This window comes from Argentina anserina, chromosome 5, assembly GCF_933775445.1.
Source record: "Argentina anserina chromosome 5, drPotAnse1.1, whole genome shotgun sequence".
Taxonomy (NCBI): domain Eukaryota; kingdom Viridiplantae; phylum Streptophyta; class Magnoliopsida; order Rosales; family Rosaceae; genus Argentina; species Argentina anserina.
The window spans coordinates 8,813,454-8,824,950 of record NC_065876.1 but is presented as its reverse complement, the minus strand read 5'-3'; the positions used below and the strand labels follow the sequence as shown (position 1 = coordinate 8,824,950).

The following is an 11,497-nucleotide window of genomic DNA, read 5'->3' as shown; positions in this document are numbered from 1 at the left end:
TGATCTACTTAGAATAACTCCTAGAATGATGGATCGTATTGTATGTAAACTGTATATATGCCCTGTAATCTCTTGCTGCAATATATTAAAAATATTCACAATTCTCTTTAGTTCCGTCCTATCAGGTTGTGTAACTTCTCTTGCAAAATCTTGTCCGAGATCTTGACTAACTGTCTTAAACCTTTATGCCGGCTTTGATTTCTGAAAACCAGGCGGCATTTGTAACTGGACGGCAAATTCAAGATAATGTGGTTATTGCTCACGAACTTTTCCACCACTTGAAGCTTCTTCGTTCTTCTGGACCGGCTGCCTTTGGTTTGAAGTTGGATATCTCAAAAGCATACGATTCTGTTGAGTGGGATTTCTTACAGGCTATCCTACTTAAGTTAGGATTCCATCCGCATTGGGTCATGCTTATCATGAATTGTGTGCGCTATGTTACTTTTTCTCTGCTTATCAATGGCAAACCTTCACCCTACTTCAGTCCTTCTCGTGATCTTCAGCAAGGGCATCCCCTTTCCCCCTATTTGTTTTTGTTTGTCAGTGATGTGTTATCTAATTTAGTGCATAGAGCTTGTTCTCTTCAGTGGATCTGCCCTCTCTACATTACCCCTGCAGCTCCTCCTATTAGACACCTCCTCTTTGCGGATGACTCACTTTTCTTCCTTGAAGCTTCTTGTTCCAATGTGTCTACTCTGTTACTGCTTCTTCAACAATATGGCGTTAGTTCAGGGCAACAGATTAACCCCCTGAAGTCCACTTTATTTTTTAGTCCAAATGCTTCTCCTTCTCCGGTTAGACAGCTTTCTCATTTACTTGGCATCTCCTCCCTTCGGCCTCCGGGGTCTAATTTGGGTTTACCTACAATTTGGGGGCGTTCCAAAGTCTCTGCCTTAGCTTATGTGCGCGAGGTGGTAGTGCGTAGCTTCATGGTTGGAATAACAATTTTCTCACCCAGGCTGGCAAAGAGGTTTTGATTAAATCAGTTGCCATGGCAATTCCTACTTATCCAATGATGTGTTTCAAGTTTCCTAAAACACTATGCCGCCAGATTAACTCTCTCTCTTGGCCAATTTTTGGTGGGGGAATAGGGCGGACTCTAGAATTCACTGGCTAAAATGATCTAGTTCAGGCCTCTCAAAATCTCAAGGGGGAATGGGGTTCCTTGATCTTGCGGATTTTAATCAGGCTCTACTTGCAAGACAAGGTTGGCGTCTTCTCTGTAACCCCCTTTGCACTTTGGGCCCGCATTCTCCAGGAGCGTTATTTTCCTTCAGCTACGTTTGATACTGCACGCAAAAGGGGCTTCTCCTTCCTGGCTATGGTCCAGTCTATTACATGGTAAGGAACTGTTACTTCGACATGTTGCTTGGCAGGTGGGTAATGGTGTGGATCTCTCGGTTTGGCACACCAATTGGTTTCCTCATTGCCCCGAACCAATGACGTTATCTCCTGCTCCCTCTGCTGACCCCTCTTTGCAAATAGTTTCTCTTAGCATTTGGGATTCTATGACTTGGAACCACGCTTGAGCAGGAGCAGGCCATTCGTGCTACTCCTACCACATCTGTGGCACTTCCGAACAAATTGATTTGGTCTTTAGACAAGTCAGGGCTATACTCTGTTCGGTCAGGCTATAATGCGGCGCATTCTCAAGATCCAAATGTTACCATTGTGCATCCACACTCTTCTGCGGTACATAATCCTATTATCTGGAAGTTGATTTGGCTTCTTCGATCCCCCAGCCTGCCTTGGTTGCTTCTCAAGCGTTTTTGGCTTCGTCGGAGTTCCTTCTACAATCTTCTGACCCGGTGGTTTTTGTGCCCCCGAATCGGCCTCCGCCGAAGCCTAAATGGCTTTCCCCTCTTCCTTCATAGCTAAAAATAGATATGGATGCCTCTTGGACACCTGATGGAGCAGGCATTGCTGCGATTGCTCGATCGTCTACGGGCTCTGTTCTTTCTGGGATGTGTTCCCAGGTTTTGGCTCGATCTCCTTTGGTTGCAGAGGCTCTGCCTGCTCGCCGTGGGGTTCAATTGGCTCTTTCTCTTCCCTCTTCTCACTTTATTTTCGAAATAGACTCTCTACAACTGGTTAGGACTCTCACATCCACCACTCAATCTCCAGACTGGTCTGTGGTGGCTCTGGTGGCTCACATTCAGAGCTTAACAGTTGGTTTGTGCTCTTTTAGCTGGGTTTGCACCAGCCGACTTGCTAATAAGGTGGCCGATCATCTTGCCTTTTTAGCTCGACAGAGGAAGAGTGTCCAGCTGACTGGTGTCAGTTTCCACCTTCCTCTCTTCATATTTTGCTTTCTCTTGATGTACCTTTGCACTGTGTTTAGTTTCCCGGTTTTTAATAAATTTCCTCTAAGTTAAAAAAAAGAGATAAAGAATTAACAATAGATCGACTTACATTTAGATACATCAACATATGGACGCGTACGGTTTTAAAACTTTATCATTCTCGTGAATAACTTGAATGACGTTAGTTATTTACATGGCCGGAGATGGTACTCTAGCCTTGAGATTTGGCCGGCTTGGGAGCAGGGCTGGGCTTAGGCAAGTAGGCAACTGTGACCTGGGTCTGAACTGGACGTGTTTAAGGACTTTGAAGCCTCTCTCTCTCTCTCTCTCTCTGTATCACAATTGAGTGTGTACGTAGAGTAGACGATGAATGATGTTTCCATATATAGGAGGCTAGCTAAGCAACATACTTCCTGTACACAAGTTTGGCTATTAAGCAAGCTAATGAGTTGCGATTCTTCAATAGAAAATTGGTTGTTTAATAAAAAATACATAAGCTTAGCAGCAGCCCCGTTCCAACCAATTAATTAAGTTGAATGGGTGATCAAGATAAAAACACAAATCACACAGCTTTGTATTCTGCATTACTCATTCCACACATAAATATCGAAGCAACTTTCTGGATTTACAGTTATTCTATACTCGTGCACCCCAAATTACCATCAGGAAGCAGCTTGGAAACCTGTGAACGGAGCTGCCTGTGGTTGCAAATGCTTTTAATAAAACATGATCGTCACCAATGTTCATTGATCTCGATCATAAATTTACGAGTTCGATCGTACCCTAGCTAGGGAGTTTTCTTGGCATTTCTTTGTCTTTTGGGTGGCCCGATGAACAGTTCTGTCTCCACTTCCATAGTTCGACAGTCGCCCTCTGTTTCTACATCATCATCTTCATTTCCATCTTCTTCTCCATTGCTTGGTGGACAAATTAGTTGCATGCCACACTGAAACAAGAAATAGGCCGAATTAATATTGGAGTGAAAACCTTTTAACCGAATACCGTCAGGATTACATATATGATGATCCGAAATCCCCATTTCGACTGCTACTAAGTTCAGCATCTTAGTAGCATAACCTGGTACTAAGTTTATTATATCTTTGGGGGGGGGGGGGGGGGGGGGGGGGGCGAACTGCCTGTGCATGCAGTAACTGATCAGCCAAAGCCAAAACGTGCATGCAGCTAGCACATATATATGCAGTGTGGCTCCGCCACTGGTCGCGACTAACACTTGGAATAGCTGCGCAGGGCTAGGGCCGGCCCTGCGCTCTAGTATATGTACACCATGGAGGACAAGGAAGTGAAAGAATGTATCAAATTCAAATTAAACAGTTGGCATGCAATATAGGTAAAGTTGCCTGACCAAGACGTCCTTACATCGTGTGGTATGCAGGCCATCACGCATTTACCTTGTGTCAACAATATTGGAGTTCAGAGTTGTAATTAGAAGGAGAAAGAAGCTTGATAATATTACCTTCTCCCTGAGCTCTGCATTTTGTTCGAGTAGGCGTATTTCCTGATCATCATCAGTATTGATCATGCCATGCATAGAAACAAATCGAACCAATATTAAATCACTGTGCGTAGCATGAGGTCATGAAATTGTATGTACACAGCAATTAAGTTTAATTACCTTTTCCCTCAGCTGCTCTATATGCTCGCTCAGCATCAGGTTCTATTTTTAAGGATCGGAGAAATATATATGGTTGTCAATATATATATTGGTTGAAGTAATAACGTATAGAGCAGTGATATAGGGCCTAAAAAATTTAGGTCTAAGTCTCAATCTTATGTGTCATGCCTAGTCACATAAACACATCACCTATTTACCAAACAAAGCCAAGTCAATTTTCACTCTATAAGACAATCATATCCTTCCTAAAACTAATATTTCAAAATTATTTTGATTTACTTCCTAAATCAGCATTGTCAATCTAAGTTAACAAGTTAAACTCTATCAATTTTAATTGACTACTCTTAATTTCTCACCTTTTTTTTTTAATGAATGACTTCATAAGTCATCAAGCCAATAATGGCTAACTATTGATAAGTCAGGCAAGATCAAGCTCCAATACAATGTACAAAAAACAAGCTCTTTATTCCTAAAATTACGAAACAAAACTGAAAATTCAACATAATCAATAACCAGTTTGAAATTGAAAAATAAAATAAAGCAATAACCTACATACATGAGGTATGACTCGAAAACTTGATCATCAGACCTGCGACCCAAGGTGTACCTTTCAAATTAAGAAACAAGTGAGACTCTAACTCATACATAAAGATGTCTTCCCTTGTTTCCAAGAAATTACTCCCTCAAAAGCATCTAACAGACCCAACCCATAAAAGTAAAAAGAAAAAGAAACTAAAGCCCACTCTTCGAGGAAGCAGTGATGCGGCCCAAAAGAGAGAGGGCCCATAGGCCCAATCTCTCCCCTCACCCCCAACCAACACTTGTTCTGCAAATGCTTGGCAGGGAGCCTACTGCCGCTACTTTAGTCTAGTGGCCGGCCGAAATAGAAGGCCATGATCGCCCTCGCCCAAGGGCTCAACCCTCGTCACTAGAAACTCTTGCTCTGTCTTAGGGAAACCCCCCTAGATCTGCTTGTAAAATAACACCTTCAACTCGCCTAAACTGTTGCACGCCAACACTGCTCACACCTTCAAGCCTGGATATCAACCCTAACGGGGATCCACCAATTCGAGAAACAAGTCTTCATTCCTACCATTTTCTGACTTCGTCAAAAATTCCTCGCCGAACCAAAACCACTAGCCCCAAACTTGAACTAAATCTAGAACTCCTCCCTGTGACACGAAGAAGCCGATAGAACTGAAGACCGGTGGTGATCGCCACCACCGTCGTCTCCCTACTACTAAAACTCTAGGGTTTCAGTATTATGCAGCTCCAGTTTATGTGAAGTGCTCTTTCAAATATCAGTTTCTCTTTATCTCCTTGTTATGTTTATTGGTCAAACTTAATTTCTTACCTCTTTAGTTACTAAATTTCATGAGATAATTCTTTTCCACATTTTGTATTTGTTGACTTCTCTAATTAATTTACTAGTGCAATAATCATTTCTTGAATGAGATATGAGTTGTATGATTTAAATATCGATTTTATCGGTTAAAATTACAAAATATTTTGTTTCAAAAAAATTACGAAATATATATATATATATAATTTAGAATATTTTGTTGATGAATTATACATATATTCATATAGTCATATGTATTCACATTTTTTATCACATTCAAAAGCATAATATTATTAATATATATATATATATATGTATTTTCATGAATTTTTGTTTTATATCATGATGGTATTGAAGTGAAAATATTGAGTAACAAACATAATCCAAAAGTATGAAACAAATAATAATCATAAAATTTGGAAAGGATTTAATGACCTTTTTACTTAAAAATGATATTGCATATTTTCTAAGACAATATGAGGTGTTTAGTTGACTTGGCAAGATATCTACGATTGAGGCATTTAAGGCCAAAAATTTGAAGCCAACAATCTTATTCCTAATGTATGCAAAGTGCCAACATAAAAGCAATTAACTTGATCTCAATGTTTATGTAGGTATATACCTTTCTATCTCTAATTTTAGCTAAGCTTCGCTCCAATTGGTTCTCGATCTGATGTAGCTCATCTATCGAACATGATTCTAACCCATCACCCAATAGCTTCCTGCATACATGTATAATAGGTTTTGTATACTATTGTTACGTTTAAGTCTTGCAATATTAGTACGAAGCTCGAGTTGAGCGCGCTAACTCAACAAGAATGTTTTTGAAAGTCTACCGTCGAGAAGAGTCAATAAACTCAATTGTCTTTGCCATGCTACTGGTGTCTCCGTTAGCAAGCTGCATATGAAATCCAATCACTTCAGAAAATTGGTTAAAAAATAACTTATCTCTAGGTCATGCTTAATTAATTAACCAAGACAATGGTTTATCAAGTATCGACATATTAAACTTAATTAACCTAAGTACTTCTTCAATCTCACCATGGCAACCACATGTACAACGAAACACCTCGCTAATTGAAACTACTCATGTTTTGGGCTAGCTCCTATCAAAAAATTACTTCTACATGATCGAGAGTCAGTCGTATCGATCGGAAAACCCTTTTTCTCATCTAAACCTCGTCGACAAGTACAATTCTTCAATTAATTTGAATAATCTTAATCAAACGAGTGAAGGAATACGAAGACTCTGAATACGGAGTTGCATAAAAAAGAGGCATAAATGCCGATTTGCACTCTAAATTTGGTTGAAATTGTCAATTTGCACCCCGAACTTGCATCTGAGTCAATTTACCTCCTAAACTTGGTAAATTTTGTCGATTTACACCCCGAACTTGTATTTGAGTCAATTTACCTCCTAAACTTGGTAAAAATTACCGATTTGCACCCCATCCGTTAAATTTAACTGTTTCTATCTAATTTTGCGTTACATGTCATGCATTTAAGGGGTAATATTGTCATTATATATTTATTCATATTGAATAATGAAATAAATTAATAAAATTACTTAAGAGGAACACTTGCTACAATGTTTGTTTTTTCGAAACATGTTATTGATTTATATATTTATTATTTTATGTGATATGGTATGTTAAAAGATATTAGAAAAAATATAAATAAATAAATACATTGAAAATTAAAAATAAATATGTGTTCCGAGAAAATTACTATTCTACCATTGTGTGTCTTAACCTTATTAGGTTTCCTGTTAGAGATTTCGCATCTCTGTAATAGATTAGAACTCTGAATCCTACGGAATTGTGGTTATGTAATGCCTATATATTGGCCTCATTATTAATCAATAAACGGTTACGTTCTGTTCTATTATGTCGTTATTATTCTCGTTTTTTCATCCTCCAACAATGTGTACATATAAAAATATATTTATACACAACACTATATTTGAATGGGTGGGTATATTGAATATATAATTCAAAGTAGGATTAAGTAGGTAGAAAAAAAGATGTAAATAAATAATTTGATTAACAAAATAATCCTCATTTTAAAGAATATTTTTATTTGTTTTTAAGAAAAATATAAATAGAAAATGACAACATTACCCCTCATGTGCATGACATGTGAAGCAAAATTGGATAAAACAGTTAAATTTAACGAATGTGGTGAAAATCGGCAATTTTTACCAAGTTTAGGAGGTAAATTGACTCAAATGCAAGTTCAGGGTGCAAATTGACAATTTCAGCCAAGTTTGGGGTGCAAATCGGCATTTATGCCTAAAAAGATGAGAAAATTAGATATAAGCCTAATATTAAATCCCCTCTTTAAATATACCCAAAATCTTTTATATCAATATTTATTCTTTTTCTAAATGTCTGATCTACCCTTCTGATACATAAAAAGTCATATTAAATTATTTCCGTACTTTTAGGTTTTTACATCCATTTGAATATGGTATTAATGAATTTCGTCCATAATTGTTTCATTGTTTTAAACTCATCACTGAGCTATTCAATTTTGCAAGTTTTTCGTATCTCTTTGTTGTTCTTCTTCCATCAATCTATCCAATTTTGTAAAGTTTACACAATTATTGACTTTAAGCAATAGGAGCTAGTGAAACGAAGATTATATAAGAAATTTTTATCGTGAGGTACGTACACATCCTTTTCTTGAATGACATTTTCTTTTCTTCATGTTAGATATATTATAACATAAATCCACTGCAAGAGATATAATATTATTTTTTGGGATGAGAAGCATAGGTATATATACACTACAAAATCTAATAAAGAGGTACATTAAAATTATATATATGCATGTTTTCCTCGATAAGAGGTACAATATAAAATTTCCATATGTCAAAAAAATGATCCTAATCTTTAGGTTGAAATTAAAAGAGATACATATTAACTAGGTTGTCTCGTACCTATTAACCAGATTAACAATGTTAACTTGTACCTTTATGTTAGATTATAAAGAGCTGAATGAATATAGAAAAATTAGTGTTGTAAATAACAACCTACCAATTTTCAAGTTTCCTCTTTAAAAAATTACATTTAAGATAGATAATTTAAATTACCAAAACATAAGTATTACATTCATTATCTACCTTAATTAAAATTAAAATTACAAACATAATTTCTATAATTTTAGCAATAATAATGAATCACAAGCAATCTACAATTAGGTATTTAAAGGAGACTTTAATTCACTATAGTTGACTAATCAGATTTAAATAGTGGCAACCTATGTAATTCTTGTTAAAACGAAAGACAATTATAAGCTCAATTGACAATATATGAGAGAAAATTAGAATTAAATAATATGTAGGTTTATTTTAAAAGCATGTGTAAAAAATGGGTGTAAAACTAAATACCCCAATAAAGATTAAAAAAAACACCCTCAGATGTAGAAAGTTCCAATCATTGGACTCTACATATGTCTCAGCAAGTGAGATTAACCATACTTTTCTCATTTCGGCTAATTAGACGAGGGTTTTTTAAGGAAATATTTACTGGTGCGTGTTAATTAATCTGCTGGCTTACCTCCATATGATCGTGATCTTGAACTGCCTTGCCGCTGAGGCCTTGATCCTTCACTCTATTTTGAAAACGGTCTATTGTATTGTTCAGACTGAAGTATCTCCAATGGCATCAAAATCAAAATACATTAAAACAATGTTGAGTAACTTAGCTTATAAAGATATACATTAAGCTATCACACATAAATCCTTTTCAATTTCCATGCTTTTTTAGTTTGTACACATATGCATGTTAACATATTGTTCAACACCATCCTATCTTCTAGATGATCATGACCACTTGATCGATCACCCCATCAATGACTAATATTACCACAATTATCATCTATCAATCACAAATAAATAAAAATTTGAAAACAGTGCATTAACCTAACCAATTACATTCTCTTAATCTACTTACAATCTCCACTAGTCCACTATCTGCACACCCCATGCATGCTTAATTCTAAACCATGTATTCATTTGACAAAGCAATATATCCATTTGTACAAAGTACTAATTCAAATGAAAAATGAGTACGTGGTTCAGTAACCAAATATTTTGCCTACATATAGGCTTCTCTTTCAACTCAGTAACCAAAACTTCGTACCAAGTTAACAAACGGATTAATGTTCCTAACGTACTTTTGATTACAGAAGAGATCATTGTATGGTTAAAGTATTCTGCCAAATATGCTTCTCTTGATCATATCATGGTTGTTTTCTTTTGCCTAATCTATATCAATATCTTAATTACTAGACAGTGTGTTAGGTGAAAAAAACGAGTTTTGTTTTGCACTAATAGAACATGTTACTGACAAATAAAAGCTATATAAACTTAACTGATTTGGTAATATATAGAAGGTTATGTACAGCTAGCAAGTACTGTATATATCTAATAGCATTTCAAAAGAGCATGACAAGGAACTCGTGCATTCAGCCTTTTTCTAAGAAATAGTGCTTCAGATAATCAGATTGTGAAACAGCCAGTTCCAGATCGATTTTATTATCTTCTATCAGTACTTTCAGTTTTTCACCTTGGGTTGTTAGCTGAACTATATATGATCTGAATTTATAAACACAATTTCCAAATACATTAACACCTAGCTCTGGATATTCTATGATTTCTATATCTCATATCTTACCAAAACGTTGACTTTATAAAGGAGTGCACTTAAGCAGATCGAAACTGTTCTATATATTTGATCTTAACCAGTAAATCAGGATATGATAATTTCCATAAACTGACACGCTTTATTAATTTGTCCTCTCTCTCTCTCTCTCTCTCTCTCTCTCTCTCTCTCTCTCTCTCTCTCTCTCTCTCAGTGTCTCAGTGTCTCAGTGTATAATTAAGCTGTAGTTCGATGTTAACAGCTAGCTTGGGAGCTCTGAAAAACTATACTGATATGGAACTTGATAAGAATCATAAGATTAGGACAGTGAGAGAACCCCAAATAAATCTCAACCAGAAGACATAACCCACAGACAATCTGAGTGCAGAAAGAGGGGTAAGATCTTATGCAGCTTTTAAGAACCCCTTATACGTTTAAAGCAGTACGTAGAACTGGTACTTACCCATATAATCATTCACTGCTGCACTACCAAAATATATAAACAGCTTTAATGAATCTAAAAAGCAAAACCTGATAACAAAATTAATTGACAATAAATGATCTGGGTGCGTGCCCAATTCAATTGTTACTATTCTTCAATTTCTGGCAATAAAACACGAAGGGCTTAATTCATGAAGTGTACCTAGAACAGCTGGAAAACTCAAACAGCTTCCCTCTGTTGGAGAAAATGATGAGTGCAACTTCGGCATCGCAGAGAACCGAGAGCTCAAAGGCCTTCTTCAGCAGCCCATTCCTTCGCTTCGAGAAGGTCACTTGCCGGCTCGCCGCATTCTCTATCCGCTTCATCTGAGTCTTCCCCCTAACCATTTTCAGCCGGAAAAAAAAATCTCAAGTCAAGACTGACAGATCGGTCAAGCTGATCTGACCAATCAGAAGAGAGAGACCAAAGCAAGAAACCAAAGACTTCCCAAAATATAAAGGGAGCAAACAAGGCAAAGAAAATCCACAGAAACCCTAAAATCTGCAGAGGAGAAAATGAGGTGGAGAATATAGATAGGGAAGGGAAGAGAGAACTGATTGGTTTGCCCTACTTGCTTTTTGGAATGAGCTATAGCTCAAAGTGTAAGGAGAACCCTATGGTATGAAACGAAGGGTGTGTTTGCTTTTGTAGGAATTTTAAGAAAGTAAAAGAGGAAAGGAGGCCATAACCCAATCTGAAAGTCTTGCTCGTTTTAGTAAATTTTAGTAAATAATAGACTAGCTAGGGGAAATAGGGGAATAGATGCCCACCACATGTGAGGCCACTCACTCATTTGATTCACCCAATGTGGAAAGTTGGAGGCAACACAAAGCTTCGTGCCACGCGTGCCGTGCCGACACGTGGGGTAAAAGTGACTGACGACCTCGGTGGTCAGTGGCTCTTCGGGACGGCAAAGAGGTGCTTGCCATCGTGAACATCGAACATTCCTGTCGGTTGCCGGTAAATATTCGGACCAGGGGTGTTGCACGTAAAATTCGGGGCACGGTAAAAAATTAGTTTTCCGTTTTCTTAAATGTTGTCCGTACGAAGGGTTCATTCTTTTATCTTTTCCGTACGGTTCAGAGTTAAAAG

At 37.1% G+C, this 11,497-nt stretch overlaps 1 protein-coding gene and 1 pseudogene across 3 annotated transcripts; one reads left to right on the top strand and one right to left on the bottom strand.

The window, feature by feature from the left end:
* The first annotated feature begins 991 nt into the window (after positions 1-991).
* Positions 992-2,244, top strand: LOC126795442 (uncharacterized mitochondrial protein AtMg00310-like; annotated as a pseudogene).
* A 491-nt stretch (positions 2,245-2,735) lies between these two features.
* LOC126794177 (agamous-like MADS-box protein AGL19) lies at positions 2,736-11,073 on the bottom strand. Of its 3 annotated transcripts, none has more exons than XM_050520834.1 (7): positions 10,568-11,068; positions 8,839-8,935; positions 6,115-6,176; positions 5,901-6,000; positions 3,937-3,978; positions 3,778-3,819; positions 2,736-3,249 (listed from the first exon to the last, which is right to left on the bottom strand). In XM_050520834.1, exons 1-7 carry the CDS (start codon positions 10,750-10,752, stop codon positions 3,091-3,093), a joined length of 687 nt encoding a protein of 228 aa, XP_050376791.1. In that variant the 5' UTR covers positions 10,753-11,068; the 3' UTR covers positions 2,736-3,090. The 3 variants fall into 3 exon arrangements, with proteins under 3 accessions (XP_050376791.1, XP_050376792.1, XP_050376793.1); XM_050520835.1 differs by having other exon boundaries at positions 8,839-8,926; positions 10,568-11,061; XM_050520836.1 differs by lacking the exon at positions 3,937-3,978 and having other exon boundaries at positions 10,568-11,073.
* Between the last annotated feature and the right edge of the window lie 424 nt (positions 11,074-11,497).

What these genes read in the sequence shown, in the direction of transcription:
- LOC126794177 (XM_050520834.1), bottom strand. Translation starts at nt 10,752, where the DNA reads ATGGTTAGGGGGAAGACTCAGATGAAGCGGATAGAGAATGCGGCGAGC. An exon ending in AAGATCACGATCATATGGAG is followed by an intron (nt 6,177 to 8,838) that starts GTAAGCCAGCAG and finishes TTTCATATGCAG; the next exon opens with CTTGCTAACGGAGACACCAG. An exon ending in TTTATTGACTCTTCTCGACG is followed by an intron (nt 6,001 to 6,114) that starts GTAGACTTTCAA and finishes ACATGTATGCAG; the next exon opens with GAAGCTATTGGGTGATGGGT.